Source organism: Podarcis pityusensis, assembly GCF_964106645.2.
Source record: "Podarcis pityusensis genome assembly, chromosome: 2".
Taxonomy (NCBI): Eukaryota; Metazoa; Chordata; class Lepidosauria; order Squamata; family Lacertidae; genus Podarcis; species Podarcis pityusensis.
Window position 1 is genome coordinate 29,996,363 of NC_138029.1, and position 17,507 is coordinate 30,013,869.

Genomic DNA, 17,507 nt, shown 5'->3' on the forward strand with positions numbered 1-17,507 from the left:
TTTTACTCAGTTCATTACCTAACTATTTACAGTGATAGCCAGTTGTAATTCATTTTGCAACAGAATACTCAATTTAGCAGCGCTTACTTTGTTCCAACTCTGTTATCAGTACATCATTTACAAATAATAGCTGTCCTTTATCAAAGGAACAGTCTTAACCCTTGCTGGTTAAACCACCACACAGGCTTAGTTGTGTTCTGATACCTCACTGCCTTATGTGTGCTTTAAAAACTTTCTTTCTAGGGCTTCCATAAAGCATAGCTTTTCATTTCTTTACAGCCTAATTATCTGAAGTCTTTTTTCCAACACCCCAGTGTTCATATGATACCTTTTATTAGTTTGTCAACTCAAACAAGCCATCATAAGAAGTCTGACAGTTTAGTTCTGTTACACTAATTCCTAGTTAACATGAATTCATGGCACCATGCACAAAGCCAGTCAATGGATATCAAAGATGCTTACAAAGTTTATCACAAAGCATAAGACAGGCTTTTTTTTTTTTGAACTAAAAAAAGGACAGCGAAAATAGGATGGGTTCTGCTGAAGCTGCAAAGTCCAATCTTTTTTTCCATCCAGCCCTCTCAAATAATTAACATCTCAGAGGTCCCTGGAATAGAATACAGAATTTTTAAAGGAATCTTCATTCCATGAGCCTCTTGGGTCTTTTCACTACAAAGGGTTGCTAGGGAACTCCTGCCATTTTAACTTGGCAAAGCTTTATACCCAACTTAAGGAATTTCATTCTAGTGAAAGTGTCGATACAAGACAAATCAACAAATCCTGCAGCAAACCAACAAGGCCTTGCATTCCCCAGGCTTCTCTATCCACAATAGCAATTCCATCAGGCAAACATATACGTTGTGCTATTTGGCCCTGACTCAAGTCAAAGAGGTTTGTATGCTGGTCCAAATAAATAACAACATTCTATTCTTAACAAAGCATTAACGAGTATTTTCAATTAACAAAGATATTCACATAAACTCTATCTGCATTTTACTCAGTTGTTCCCGAAAGAGCTTGAAAAAAATCTGTAAGAGGCTTAGATAACATTTAAGAAAAAGGAGATCAAATATTTCAGCATTGATGAATTAAATAAGAGCATAAAAAATGAACAAAACCATGAAAAATATTAATAATTCACATGACTCTGCAGGTAGTCCACAGCCACATGTATCCTGAAAGGTCAGTTCTCACTGTGGCTATGGTGACAATGTGCACTAGATTCCTCAATCAGCTGCTTGAGACTGCTTGGTTTGCTTTTTCAACCTCCACATTCCACAATAGGGTTTTCAGCATTGTGGTGTATCACCAGCAAAAACATCGCGGTTTGGCGATAAACCGTGATGTTGAAAAAGCTGCCTTCACCCCAGCCTGCAAGGCCCCGGGCGAAACTGCTTCAGCAGGAGTTGAGGTGCTTTCAGCCCAGTGCCTTGCAGATAGGGGCCAATGCAGCTGGTCCCAGCCTGCTGCTCAGTTGGGGGGCGCAAAGGCTCCTGCTCCCCATCTGAGCTAGCCCTCCACTGCCCAAGACGGAGGGAGCACAGCGTCGGATCTTGACAGGCTCGGTTTGCAAGGCTCCCTTCGCCTTCGTCAGCAAGGTGCAACGGGCAGTCAAACAGCCTCCTTTTCTTGGGAGAAAACTGCCGCCTGCTCGCCAACTGAGCTAGCCCTCCCTGCTGCTCAGTTGGGGGGCGCAAAGGCTCCTGCTCCCCATCTGAGCTAGCCCTCCACTGCCCAAGACGGAGGGAGCCCAGTGTTGGATCTTGACAGGCTCGGTTTGCAAGGCTCCCTTCGCCTTCGTCAGCAAGGTGCAAGGGGCAGTCAAACAGCCTCCTTTTCTTGGGAGAAAAAGGCCGCCTGCTCACCAACCCCCCTTGCCAGTGAAGACGGAAGGATTCATGTGAATGGAGCCTGTTAGGCTCGGTTCGCAGGGTTCCTTCAGCGTCGCTGACAGAGCCTGACAGGGCTCCTTCAACTTCACTGGCAAGAAATGGGGAGCAAGCAATCAGCCTCTTTTTCATAGGAGAAACAGGCCACTTGCTCCCCCCCCCCCCCCCGCCAGCAAGACGAAGGAAGCACTGCGAAGGAACCTGACAGGCTCCATTGTCAGGGCTCCCTTCATCTTTGCTGGCATGGCCCTTTCAGCCAGGGAGCACGAAGGCTCTGAGCAAAATCTCCGTCCATCCAGAAGGACAGGGTCTTATCCGCGGACCTAAGCCTGGGAGTGCAAAGCCTTCTGCTCCTCAGCTGAGGGAGCCCCAATTCTTCTCCCACTTGCATACTAGCAGGAGAAGGATTAGGGCTACCTCTACGGCTCTGAGTTCCTCTGCCTCCAGCAGCCAGCTGCAGCTTGTTTCACCATCACTGCACTGGTAGCAATGGGACTCAGGAGCAGCAGCTGCTTCACTAGTGATATACCACTGAGCGAAACCACCATCACGGTCTGCCCCCCATACCGGTCCTGGGTGATATATCAATACATCGCCCAAGCCTATTCCACAGAATACTTAGCTTTCAGGAAATTGCATCATGGACATCTAAGTGCAACTGCCTTCCAAAACTCCTGACTTCATTCAGATGACTAAAACAAAACAAAACAAACAGCTAAGCAATGCTCAAGCACAGACGGTAATGCAAATATTGCTCCTGATAAATGGCAAAGCTGATAGATTCACCATTTACTAAGCAAGCACTTATCTGAACAAGCAATCAATATTGAAACTATATTTGTATATATGCTTTCCATGTTCTGGCTCCTGCCCAGCAAGTTGCCCATTCTTGAAACTATAAAAGACAGACTGAACCACTATGAAGATGCTCAGGAAAGTTCACCATAGTTGTGGAGAGTAAAGCTACACATCAGCAATGAAGTTTGTCTAGTCCTTCAGAATAGCTAAAGATCATTAGGTCTTTTTTAAAATATCATTCTATAGTAGGAAGAGTTTAAAAAGCAACAACACACACACTCTACAACAGCACTATAAAACTACAGTGGTACCTCTGGTTACGTACTTAATTCGTTCTGGAGGTCTGTTCTTAACCTGAAACTGTTCTTAACCTGAGACACCACTTTAGCTAATGGGGCCTCCTGCTGCCGCCGCGCCGCTGCTGCGCAATTTCTGTTCTCATCCTGAAGCAAAGTTTTTAACCCGAGGTACTATTTCTGGGTTAGCGAAGTCTGTAACCTGAAGCATCTGTAACCCGAGGTACCACTGTATAGTCTCTTCAACCATTCTGCAGTGTATACAAAAAACTGCTTACTCATAAGTAATATCTGCATTTATAAATCTTACTTCAAAACATAAGCCAGGATTGGTTTTTTAAAAAAATATTTTGCCTACCTTTACCTTAAAAGGCAGCTTATATGACCTGAGCTCTCTCTAAAATATCTCACAAGAAGAAACACAATGTATTGACAATGTACTGACTGACAATTTATAAACATGTTTTAACATGAGTTCCAGCTACTGTTATCAGCTACCTCAATGGAATAACAGAGAAGATACTTCTGGGATAGCTCCACTGGTAGAAGAAGAAGAAGAAGAAGAAGAAGAAGAGTTTGGATTTGATATGCCACTTAATCACTACCCGAAGGAGTCTCAATGCGGCTAACATTCTCCTTTCCCTTCCTCCCCCACAACAAACACTCTGTGAGGTGAGTGGAGCTGAGAGACTTCAAAGAAGTGTGACTGGCCCAAGGTCACCCAGCAGCTGCATGTGGAGGAGCGGAGATGCGAACCCGGTTCCCCAGATTACGAGTCTACCGCTCTTAACCACTATACCACACAGGCAAGAGACTCTTAATTTTGGGGCTGTGGCCTATATGTACCATTCTATGCGCAGGGGACAAGAAAAGCTGGCACTACAATGCATTATCCAATCACTGACTGGAGAAGGGTAGAGAACAGCACAATATATATATTTTTTTGGGGGGGGGAGGGAGTAGGCAGCAATGATCCTTAAGAAACACATGCCTTCCTCCATACAAAATTGTTGTACCGCTCTCCCCCTTGCCAACAGTATTTGAACAAGTCCAAAAACCCCAACCAAAGGTACAACAGGAAGACTTGTACTGGCCAGCAAGGAAGGTCAGGCTACAAATCAGCAGGACTATTATAACCTTCAGCAATAATCTTTTGAAATGTGAAGGTTTCTATTCATAGTTCTGATACTGAAATGGCAGGTAAATCTATCCATTATTGTTGGCTCTAAGGAAGATGTTGTGTCATTCAGACACCAGTCAGCTCTATTAGTCCATTAAAACAGCCCTTTCTATTCTTTTGCTTTCCCATAGAAACCCACGGTCTGCCTGTTCCCATGAAGGGAATATTTTAATTCTTACTTAGGAGGTAATTAAGGCAACTGGCGGGAGAGGGGGGGATTGTTAAAATGAAACCACTACAACCAGATTTTTTTTGCTTCCGATCTGTTTTAAAAATCAATATAAGTAAATGTGGCTCAATTTAAAAGCTCTGACTTTGGTAGCAACTTGTCAGTAAAAATCCAACACATTCAAGACCCTTTTATTTTAATGAAGTCTTTGCTACCAGAACTATGAGATTTAATTCCACATTCAAAGTGAAATTCCTACTCTGTGTGATAAAAAAAGATTCTTTGAATAAATAATAGATCAAAGGAGTGTCATTCTGATCGCATACAGATACTTTGGATCTAGGCTACGAAGAGCAAACCCTCTGCTAAGTTACAGAATTCTGGGCAAAGAGTAGTGAATACTTAACTATGTTGTTTAGATTCATCAATGACTTTTTCTTAAAATGGAACTGTGCCACCAAACAGCAGCACAATGAAAACTTATTCCATAAGGTTTCAGGTTATTTGTCAGTCAGGCAAAATAACACTGCTAAAGTGACTATCACCTTTTAAAGAAAGTATTACAATTTATTGTCATGAGGTTAGTGTTACAGCATTATCACTGGATCGCTAACAGGTTTACTCAGAATCTATTATATATTATATATGCAGAATTACATATGGAAGGATTAATCTAATGAGGGGTGGGAAAGAAAAATCTGTGGCCATAGATCCACCCAATCAAAAGAGCTGCCAAGAAGGGGAAGCAGTACAACAAAGGCTAGCATTCGTCTCCCCCATCAAGGCTGTGTGCCAAAGGAATAGGAGAGCTTTGGATCCACTTGATCCAAAACCTCTTATGATATAACCCCAGAATCTTTATTCTGCCCTCTCTGCAGAACACCAACAGTGGTGTCATTAAACATTTTAAAATTATTATTGGCAGTAGTAAATTAAAAATGATGTCTTCCAAATTGGTGCTATATAAACTCTGGATTATATTCCAAATTAAAAATAGGATATAGTTTATTTTTAAAACCAAATGTATCAACTATCGCAGGGTTCGGCAGCCTAAGGCCCATGGGCCACAAGCAGCCTATGGGGGTCATTTAACAGGTCCCTGGACCCCCACACCCGCTCAGTAGGCTCCCATACACCGCGCTAAACCGGCGCAGAGCAGAACGAGGATCACCTTCTGCAACGCTGGCCAGCTTCCCATTGGCTGCAGGAAGCTCCTGCGGTCAATGGGAAGCTGCGCACGCCTCCTCCGCACCAGAAGGAGTGCCGGAAATAGTGTTTGCGCATGCGTGCGTGCATGCACACTCCAGCCCACCACAGCGTCTGCGGGACTGTGAACCAGCCCAAGCCCCAAAAGCTTTGCCAACCCCTGAACTAGCTCAATACTCAGATAATTTGATCTTGCAAAAGAGCATAATATAAAATTACCCCATAACTATTCCAATATTATAACCAGGGTCTCATATTAATTATTTCACTAAAAGATAAATGTAGCTCAAGTATAACCTAAAGGCTAGAGAGAATTCCTAAATCAAAGCTTATATGGGTTTCAATGTGTCCCATTATATAATAGCTCTAGGTTGTGACCCTTTCTCAACAAAAAACTACAATGCTACAATTACATGAGTGGCAGAGATATAAACATAGGAGAAACAAAGTTTTCAAGAATCAACTCAAAGTTCTACTCCAGCTCTAAGCATTTGTATCCATGAATCTACCCATGACTGACTAAAGTAATATTTTTTAAAAAAATAAATACTGTACTGAACTAATAGTTAATGCCTGCCATGTGACACTCTTAAGGATAAGACAATTAAAATGAAATATAAAAGAGCAATGGAAATAAAACAAAACAGCTAAATACAGGGAATCCTCCTAATCATAGGCTCTTTATGCCAATTAAAAGTCAGAAATGAATTAGCTGTAATCCACAGAGAAGCAAGCTAGTAGTCAAGATATGCAAAAATAAGCAGCAGTGAACTGCATCTGTGGACTCAATTCACACTGATGTCACCTAAATTCTAACAAAACAACCCACCACACATCCCAAAATAAAGATAGCATGTTCCAAGCTGCAAAGTTCCAATGTCAACAACATTTCTTTGGGCTGGCAGGTTGATGCTACAAAGAAATTTCGTTTGCTTTTATCTTCTTATACTTTATTACAAAAAATATTTCCCACACTATAGATTCAGTGTGTAAGCTTAAACAAAACTTGAAATGTACCCTCAATTTTACCCAAAGAATGAAATGATCTTACAATAATCTGCTTACTAAAATTGTGCTTCATAAATGAAACAAGTGCTCAGGTAGTATATTGCTGTAGAACCCATAGCTTAATCTATACTTTTCAGATAAACAGCGAAAACGTAACTTTATCATTAACTAGTCATCTGAGCAATCTTTAATGCTGAATGAACTCCTCAGGTTTTTATTTATTTATTTTTATTAAAGACTTTCTTGGTTTACAAAAGTACATGCACTGTCTCTTTTTTCAGGTTGCACAGTCTTTCTTACAAATCAGTTACATCTGTTGTGAGACGTTAGTGTTGAGTATGGTATAAGGTTGGGGGGGAGAGGAGGGGTGGGGTGATGAGGCTTATATTATTTTGTATGGGGTTTCATATCAGCGTCAACTAGCTAGTTTCTCTTTCTATTTGTTTTATTACAAGTGGACCCACTGTTTCGTCTCATCTTCTAGAATAAACGGGATTATGTGGTGTACTTGGTTGGCAATGTAATATGATTCTATGTTGGGGATTCCCCCCATTCTCCTTCTGAAGGGAGGTGCAGGTATTGGGGGCTTATTCTTGGCTTTTTGTGTGAGAAAATAAACAAGTGTAGTTTTTTCTGCCACTTCTGGAGTTGGTTTGGGGGAATCCAGATTGGGAGGATTTGGAATAAATAGGCTAGTTTTGGGAGGGTGATCATTTGGATCATGGCTATTTTGTCTGAAAGGGTGAAGCTGGTGTTGTTCTATTTCCTCAAGTTTCTGTTGATTTGTCACCACAGGGACTTGTAATTGTGGAGGTATAGTTTGTTGAGGTTTCTGGTTATTTGAACCCTTAGGTACCTGAATTTAGTGCAGCAGTGTTTTATCTTTGTGATGCTGGTGAATTCCTTTTGAGTGTGCGTCGTGGGGTGGGGTGTTGAAGCACATAGCCTCAGATTTTGCAAAGTTTACTTGTAGGCCTGACACCATTGCGAATGTGTTGAGTACTTTAATTAGGGTGGTTGCTGTGTTATGGGGTCTGGTGTTGTGACCATCAGGGCATCTGCAGAGAGCCCTAGTCTGTAGGTTTTACCTTTTATTTCCACACTCTTGATATCTGGGGCTGCTTGGAGTCAGATTGCTAGGAGCTCCAGGGCCAAGATGAATAGGGACAGTGGGTATCCATTTTTTGTGCTTCTTTGGATTGCTGTGGTATTGGAGTCCACACTGTTAATTTTACATTTTGCTAAGGCTTGGGAGCAAATTTGTTTGAGGGTTTGTAGGAAGTTGGGGCCAACTTAGTTAATACTGCTAACAGATATTTCCATTCTAAGCAATCAAAAGCTTTAAGAATGTCTAGGGACATGATCATCATTTTGCTGTGTTCCATCAGATTCAGTGGTTTCCTAACAGGGTCTGTTATGTTGCGACCAGGGACAAAGCCTGCCTGGTCTGGGATGATTAGTTTGTGCAGAAAGATTTTTAGGTGGTTAGCTAGGATTGATGTGAATATCTTGTAGTCTTGGTTTATCAATGAAATTGGGTGGTATGATTCTATTTTGAGGCTATCTTTAAGAGGTTTAGGGATAGAGACTATTCTGGAAGAGGTCCAGGTTTTGGGGATAGGGGTCCCTTTTATGATGTCGTTAAATAGGTGGGTCATGTAAGGCCTTTTTATTTTAATTTTCTCATAGAAAAAAATCTACCTTCTCACTATCACTATCACTATCATTACATCTTATTTCTACCTTTTATTTTTTAGATTCCAACACCTCAACATTTTAAATTATTTAAATAAACAGTTATGTGTAACCTGATTATTACCCAACTGTGGAGCTTTTTCTAATGGACCAAGGGTGGAATTCAGTGTCACACTACACTGAATATCCTGTCTGTGCAACTATATCAGTTTGTCAGATGGAACAATCCCCACGCCCACCCCGTGCAATATTCTGGGGGTTCTTCTGACCTCCCTGAGCCAATTTCAGGGGGCTTCCACTGACAGTTTTTGTTAGGTGAAATCCCCCCAAGACAGCTAGCTATGTTTCTTTTACGCATAAGACTAGAGACAAATGACAAACAATTTAAAGCATTATTAAACCAAATGCATAATTTATCAACATGACTGTAGCAATTTAATAAGTATTCAAAGCTAAACAAAATTATAATGGTCCAGGGGTGTACCCAAGGACAACGTGCAGACTTCAAGCAAGCAAAGAATAAAATTAGAATCTCCCTTTCAAATAAAATTTGCTATTATATATCTTTACCCGGTCTTTCATCCGCCAACTCTGAGCCAGTGACTTGGAGCCCTCAATTTTCTCACAGTGCCTCTTCTTCATGAAGGCCAAGGGCAGATTCCAGTCAGTCATGTCCGACTCATCTTCTTCCGCAAGCCCTAGGAGGGGGGACTGCAGCATGTCAGACTCCATCAGAAGAAAAGGAACTAATGTAACCAGGGATCAGAAACCTCCACTCCAACACAATGTCCAGAAAAAAGTAGTTGGAAGGACAAAGGAATCTGGCAATTCTTGTTCCCAGAAGATGTTTTCTGGGAAGGAGCTGTATGCAGGGAAGGAGCCGTTTTCAAAGTGGATTTGCAAGTGCTACTGTTCCAGAGAGTGTTGCAATATTCCCTGCTCAGCAACTGGGGGTTTCCTATCTGGGATGAGAAAATTTAAGGAGTGCTGCAATCCTTAAACATGGGACAACTAACAGTATCTGATAGCAAATGTATTCATGGGTCAGAGATATGTATGTAAATCCTTTGTTGTTGTTGCCTTCAGGAATAAGATATAGTTCACTGTCACTGTTATCTCAGAATTAGGGAGATATGTGGTTCTTGGTCGCAACAGAAATTATGACATAACCCAGCAGAAATGATATCAATGAATATTCATTCAGAAGAAAGTTTTAGAAGATGGGCATAGAACTATTTTCAGTAGAAGAATGTGACATATAATTGGGAATTTAGCCAAGTGGTCTAGACATTGCAAATCAATGGGCAAGATGTAAATACTACTATAGTTGCAGGATGTTTGGTAGTCTTGTTTAGGTTAAAGTTGACGCTTTATACCACACAAAAAGACTGCAGGCAATGTAAGAGACGTTGAGTGACAAAAGTTCTTATCCAGGGTGGAGAATCAGATTAGGAACCTCTTGTATCTCTAGCAACAGTGGGAGCTCTTTGTGGGAACTGCTGTTCATCTAAGTCCTCATTAAGGCAACATTTGCAGGGGGATGTACAGAGTTTCAGCGGGTCTACTTTGGATTCAAATATGGAGATTCCTAGCACAGGATTCTTGCCAGAAGGGAACCGTCAGAGTGGGATAGGCTTACAACGTGGTACCCTGTATGTTAAGAACGTGGGGTCGGGAAGTCTGTCCTGTTACAGACAAAATAATAGGAAGCAAAGATGGAGCTTGCAGCTTTAGCCGAAGTCGCCTCTGCTCCAGGCGCGGCTATCCCTGTCCTCGGAGAGGATGCAGGGGGAAGGGGGCTCACTCACGACAAAGTCCAGCCCTTGGCGGTGCAGTCGGGCTCAGGAGCAGGGACTGGGCCTGTTTCCGAGAGCTTATGGTCTCCGGTGGCCGAGAAGGAACGTCCTACCCCCGTGGAGGTACTTGCCCTGTGCCCGGCTGCCGCGACGGGCGCCCACTTGGTCCCATCGTGTCCCCCGTCTCGGGACAGCTGATGGCTCCTCTTCGCGTGAAGACAAGTCCCCAAGACAGCGGGGTTCGGAAAGCTTAAAAGGAAAAAGTCCCGGGTTGCCGGACAGCCCAACTCCCCTCAGCAGCAGCGCACCAAGGAGGCAGCCATTTTGCCGAGGCCCAGAATGCATTGCGGCGACGGGCCGTCGGCCGGCTCATATCGCGTCAGGCGCCTTTTAAATACGAAGGAGTTGGAGGCAGAGGTGGTGGGAGGGGCCGAGAGCGCCGGGGTTGCCGCGGCAACAGACGTGACGGCGTTCAGCCGCGCGAGCCGCCGCCGCCGCCCGCAACAGGCAGAGCTACGGGGGCGGCACAGAGGAAATAGCCTTGGCCCAGCTTCAGAAATAGGGCAGCTATTACTGGGTGATAGATAGATTAGATAAGGCGATGAGATCACCGTGATCTTCATAATTTAATATGGGGGGGGGGGAGGTTGTCAAAATGAACCAAAATTCGTTTAATTATCCTTAATGGGGGGGGGGAGAGAGAAACATGCCAACTTCCCAACTTAACTGAAAACACGCCAACATATTTTTATTTATTTTTTACTGTAGTGCTGGTTAGAACAATGCATGTCTTTCTCTGTACATTTTTGGATTGTTCCATGGCAATAGTAAAAGTTCCTTTGCAGGTGTATCTTTCCGAGGCATGTATATTACAAAAGATGTGGTGAGCTCCAATTTACTTTTATCGTAAAGTCACAAGCATGGGCGTGGCCAGGGCGGGGGGGGGAGCAGGGGGCTGGCTGCCCCCACCAAATCAAATAAATAAATAAAAATACTTAACTGACCAACTGCCCTGCAGATAACTCAGTTCTGCCCCCCCAACATAAAGCCTGCCCTCCCCCCCCCCAATAAATCCTGGTTATGCCCATGGTCACAGTCACACCTGTTTGACATTCTGTTGAAGCATCAAATTGCTTTAAAGGATATTTTTATTTTGTCTATAACTTGTGTGCGTAGAAGACTTACCTTGCCAGGACTCCTAGTTCAAGGAATAGAGAGCGTAGGTATGTTTGGGACTATTTAACAGTGGAATCTGAAACTACATTGTGCCAAAATGCCTGGCTTCAAGCTTCAATGTTTAAAATTACTTGTTCAAGATCAAGGGTTTTTTTTTATAAAAAAGCCTAAATAAAATGATATTATTTGGAATTGTTTGAGCCACTTAAAATAAGTATAGTGCTGGAAAAAATTAAAAAGCTCACTGTACCTCCAAAAATCAAGAAGTTTGATGTAACTCCCAATTTTTGGCATTTTGCAGAATGAAAAATGATGTTCCAATTTTTCTCATTAGAAAGCAAGGCCTTGCAGAAGCTCACTGGGTGATCTTGTGCCAGTCACTGCCTCTAAGCCTAACCTACCTCACAGGGTTGTTGTGAAGGTAAAATGAGGAAGAGGAGAATCATATGCACCGCCTTGAAGGAAAAGGTGGGATATAAATGTAATCAATAAATAAATGATATTTAAAAAATAAATTAATTAAAAATTTAAATGCTCACTTATCATTGAAGATAACCTAAAATATAACTCAAGCATATGGCAAGAAAGAAACATAAAGGCCAGATAAAAATAACCAAATAGCACCTCTAGAAACAGCAACCTACAGAACTATGTAAATATCTTTCAAACCCTTTCACAACTCTCAAGTTTATCCTAATATATTCTCGGATTCAATAAACAACCAGTAATATCTCTGAATAACTTAAACAAATTCTCACTTTCTCACCACAAGAATCATCCTTTAGCCTATCCAATAATTGACTAGATGTTGTCATGAATTTCATACATGGCACTGCTAGGACTGGAATAGAATTTTCCTTGTTCTCCTGAGACATCATTTTTATTAGCTTGTGCAACTGACAGCAAGGAGCAATGAAAACTTTTGCCAAACCCAGGGAGCTCAGAGCAGTACTATCTTCTCTCTTGCACTTCTTCAGCTACTAAATACTTAACTGATAAAGGATATGGTTTACCTGCTTTTCTGCAACACATTGTAAATGATATACTAGAACTGGAGAAGGTTCAGAAAAAGGCGATAAAATTGACCAGAGGTACAAGATAAAATTGACCAGAGGTACAAGATAAAATTGACCAGAGGGACGCGGGTGGTGCTGTGGGTTAAACCACAGAGCCTAGGACTTGCTGATCAGAAGGTCAGCGGTTTGAATCCCCATGACGGGGTGAGCTCCCGTTGCTCAGTCCCTGCTCCTGCCAACCTAGCAGTTCGAAAGCACGTCAAAGTGCAAGTAGATAAATAGGTACCGCTCCAGTGGGAAGGTAAACAACGTTTCCGTGCACTGCTCTGGTTCGCCAGAAGCGGCTCAGTCATGCTGGCCGCATGACCCGGAAGCTGTATGCTGGCTCCCTCGGCCAATAAAGCAAGATGAGTGCCGCAACCCCAGAGTCAGTCACGACTGGACCTAATGGTTAGGGGTCCCTTTACCTTTACCTTACAAGAAAAATAAATAAATGTCAGCTGAAAATGTAAGATAGCACAAATCGTGGGCCAAAAGGAAGAAGCAACTATATTAGCTTTCATACTAGGGTTGCCATATTTTACAAAGTGAAAAATTTGGAGCTATTTTTATGGAAATTTGCCAAAATCTACACTTCCGACATGGGTTGCCATACGTCCAGATTTTTATTAAATTATTTTCCCGGACGTTAAAGCGATTTCCACCCAGGCACTGTTTCCGACGGCCAAATCCCGTCTACGTCCTGGAAATTCTGGACGTATGGCAGCCCTATTTCATACACATTTAGGGATGGACATTCTGCACAACATTTCAAATCTGGTACGATGAATATTTCTAAGGGGCACATACGTCTCTAGCCAATTCAATGGTTCTATCATGTTTTCTTGTTGTGGAAAAGTAGGAGCATTTAGCTAGCTATTTTATTTTTATATCGCATGGTAACTGCAGCAATGTTATCAAACTGTCACTTTCTTACATAAAAGGATTGACATGTGTATCTAGGACATGATCCCATCTCGTTATCAATATATACAGGAGCAGGAGCTACTGGAGCTTGCTGTGAATCTCACCCACATCACTAAAATCTCCTTGTCCCTCTGCTGAAATCTGACTAGAGCTGCTTAGACACAAACTAGGCACTTTCAGATGTGTGTACAGCTGCTCTATGTTATGTGAAGCACAGGTGAATCTGGTTTGGAGCATCTGCATAAGCAGTGAAATTTTATTCTGTTTTTAATGTTCTGTTGAAATCATCATCATCATCAAACCAAGGTTTATCTAGCCCAGCATTCCCCCCCCCCCCCAAGCAATAGGAAGCTACATGCCTCTGGCATGAAGACAAAGTCCCTGACCTATTGTTTATCCATAACAGTGGCATAGCATGGGTTTCCAGTGCCGGGGCTGTGTGAAGCGGGTGGGAGGGAGGGAAATGGACAGAGTATGCATGCACATCTAATGGCTTCCATGTCACCCAGGAGATTGCTGCTACTGAGATTAGAAAAGAAGAGTCGTTCTGTTGTCTGGAGAGGTCATTTCCTGGTCCATATAGAGAAGCCATTTTCAATGGAGCCCAGTGACACAAGCACACAGCTGTATTGAGGCACCACTGGGTGTTGAAATTTTGCACCCAGGGAAACCAACCCTGTGTCCCCCCCACACACATGTATGCACACACTACGCCACAGATGCAAAGCATCTGATACTTACAAGTTTAAAGCTTTGGTACATGGAAGGTTAAATATCAGGACCAATAACTATTGATAGATGCAGCCTCCATCCAGTTTTCTAGGGTTTTTGTTTTTTTAAAAAGAAGCTACCTAAGCTAGCAGCAATCAACACATGCTGTTGATTATTTAAGCTGTGTGAAGTGCTTTCTTTTGTTTGTCTTGGACCTATTTCCAGTCCATTTTACTAGATGACCCTGACTTCTCTCTTTTACAAGAGAGAGACACAATTCTCTCTAGTTGCTCTCTCCCATGTGCCCCTCAAGCCACCTTTTTATGAACTAAAAAGCCTCAAGCTCTTGTGTTCATACAAAACAGTCACAAGTGTTCTGTCCCAATTCAGCACATCACCACAAACCACCTTGAAGTAGATTGAGCCTTGGGCACTGAAAAGCAGCTTGTGTTTGTGAAACAGTATTCATACAGTTAGCCTTCTAGGAATACACTTGAATCCCCAGCTGTCAATGTGGCACAGAAAAGGGTAGTCCACTATCTGCCTACAAATGGTATAAAGCAATGGGTACCAAGCATTAATTTTTGACTGGCAGAAACTTGCAATGGATGGCAGGAGAATATCATTTATGTTTTCCCTTGCTTATTTATTTATTTAAAGCATTTATATCTCACATTCAAATCTACATAGATGGCAAAAGTGGCTCATGTAAAAACAACACCAGATACAATATAAAATTAATATAACTTCATAAAATAATATACTAAATTGAGTTCTAGAATTCACCTGGAGAAAGCAGAGGAAGTTGGCCCAATAAATAATCTTTTGCGTACACCTTAAATGTAAACTTTAAAATGTCTCTTATGCATCAGTCAAATTTAGTGAAGACCCGTTTCTTCAGCCTGTGACTCTCATCTGAATCCTAAGCACATTTACTAGAGAGTAATTCATTTTGCTCTCAGCAGACTAGAGGGCAGAGAAATCCAAACCCCAGCCTGGCATCAGCGGGGCATGATGAAGCAGCATAGCCACTACCACATCTGCAGCTGCATCACTCACACCAACAAGGGATCAGCCTAGAATTGGTATAATGACCGGGCATGGATGGCAGCCAGTGTTAGCAGTGGCACCAGCCAAGGATCCTGTGGATTTGGTTCTGTCTCAGCCTGGAACACGCTGCTTGGGGGTCGTCTGAACTACCACCCATGGGAATGCCGGCAGCGGTGTTGCCACCTACCTACATCTTTTGGTGTGTCGAACAGGAAGCTCCATGCCCAAAAAGTGACGCTTGTTCCCTCTGCACTAAAGTAGTGATGCTGCAGAGGCAGGCAGAGCTGTTTTGGGCTTGGCAGAGAAAAACCTCCACCCCATCCAAAACAACAGCAACAGCACAATGGATCAGGGCTCTGAACTGCAGCCTAACCCATTTGCTCAATGCTTGAAAATTATGAATACTTGGGGTGGGATTCAACTAAGAACTAAGAACAGATCAATGGGCTGAGGAGTCTTCAAATAGCTTTTACGTAATTGGTTCCACTCCTCTGTGTCTGCAATCTCCCTCTCCAAAGCTTCACCTTCACAAAATGCAAGTCCTTTAGCTTATTTGTTTTGGCTGGAGATGATACTCAAAGAACTGCTGTTTAAATTTATTTATTTATTCATTTACTTATATCACTCAATCCTTCGTGACACCATCTTTGTATAAAATATAACTCCTTGATGCAGGATTAGCAGCAGCTCTCTCTCTCTCTCTCTCTCTCTCTCTGTGTGTGTGTGTGTGTGTGTGTGTGAGAGAGAGAGAGAGAGAGAGAGAGAGAGAGATTATACTGAAATCTCCAACCCTCATGTTGTATTACTGTGTTACTCAGTCTGAATATTTTGTAATGTCTTCAGGCCTTGCTAGTTTTTGAAGTTTCCTTGATTTTTGAAGCTTCTGGACTGATGAAGATACACACAGCCATAAAGGTGTTTTTCTCTCTAACAGGTTTTTATACTCCTCCCAAACTCTCTCTATATTTTTCCTATTAACATACCATAGACATGCATGCCAGCCATGTTTCATACCATAACCTTCCAAGTCTAATAATTGAATGTTGGCCAAATGTTCTGTAAAAAAGGGGGGCATATAGACCTTTTGCTGAGATTTCCCATATCATCCTTTTGAGATAATACATTCCCTCTAGAATGCCTATGTTCTGAATCCACAATGAAAGAGTAAAATCCTTGATAAGAATGAGTTGACTTGGTGAATTGGTGCCTGATGTTCCCATAGCAAATATTCCTTCTGAGCTGCTTGGCCACGTAAACCAGGCTGTGTCCTTTGCAGCAATGGAGCTACTGCCAATTCACATGTTCCATCACAATATCTCATCTTCATAAAACTCTACAGCCTCCTAAATATGCATGCAGCATATGGTGTAAACACTTGCTTGTTACATCCTTCCCTCTGCAAAACTAATGCTTGTACTTTTGTTTTTATGCTACCACTGTAGAAACATAAATCTTACTTAGAGTCAATTACCTGAACATATATGGGATTTGCAAAAGGAACAGAACTAAAGCTAGCCGTGCTCATTCTGCCTTCAGGAAGGAATGTGCTAGCTTGGATTCCTTCGGCAATCCAAAACAGCAGCAGCAAAAAAAAGAAAAGAAAAGAAAGGACAAATTGAGAAGGGGAAAAACTGGAAAACTAAATGTTAAAACTAGGATGCAGTGGTGGTGGTGGTGTTGTTTTAAAAAAGAAAATGAGAAAAATAACCTGCCTTGAAAATCAAGCCAGCGAGGACTTAAGAGCATGGGTTAGTGCCAGACAAGATTGTCAACAACCTTCCTTTGCGCGTCTCTGCTAATGCATCTCAATTCTGACCTGCAGCACTTCTTTCTCGCTGAGATATATGCTCCCCTTGCAGCTTGGCAATATTCCACAGTCTTGACCTGCAGCTGTATTCCAGCTGAGAGGCACACTGTTCTACCAATGCAACTTAATCCTCATTTGCACTCTTCCCTCCTATTCTGGCCTTGGACTGCACATCTCCCCAGCTGTTCCTTGCCACAGGCAGCAGGCAGTTCTATCCATATATATGCTTCTGCTGTCTTGCTAGTCCTTGGTGTCTATGAAAGTTGGCGAAAATCAGCTGCAGTCCTTAAAAGGAGGGGCAGAACTGAACAAATGTAAGCAGGGTCTCCAGTCCAACCTTGCCAGATGACCCAACACCCTAACCCCCTAAGTATCCACTGGGCCACAGCTGAACTAATATTTTAAAAAAACACCCCAAAACAAAACAAAACCTTGCCAGCTATATAACCTTATGGGGCTGTGCATCCATGCTTATTTCCTTAATGAAAAAAATACTTTTACATTGGCTATAAATGGTTTTAGTCTATTTTGAAACTCAAAACCGCATTATGCTTTAAGGAGAAGTGAAGTGTGTGTGTGTGTGTGTGCACGCGCATACACTTGAACAAATGTGCTTTACTGGTAAAGTAGCCAAATTAGAATTCCAAATATAAGTGACATTTTGGAGTTCTTCTATTTGACATAAGATACATCAATCATATTCTGTGGGGTAGAGATTTCTGGAATAAGGAATAAAACCAAGGC

At 42.3% G+C, this 17,507-nt stretch overlaps 1 protein-coding gene across 2 annotated transcripts in view; it reads right to left on the reverse strand.

The window, feature by feature from the left end:
* Positions 1–10,392, reverse strand: part of RPTOR (regulatory associated protein of MTOR complex 1) — a 313,545-nt gene extending 303,153 nt beyond the window's left edge. For both annotated transcript variants that reach the window (XM_080993602.1, XM_080993601.1), the window contains exon 1: positions 8,812–10,392. In XM_080993602.1, the coding sequence (XP_080849728.1) occupies positions 8,812–8,973 (162 nt within the window). In that variant the 5' untranslated portion in view covers positions 8,974–10,392. The remainder of the gene's footprint in view (positions 1–8,811) is intronic.
* Between the last annotated feature and the right edge of the window lie 7,115 nt (positions 10,393–17,507).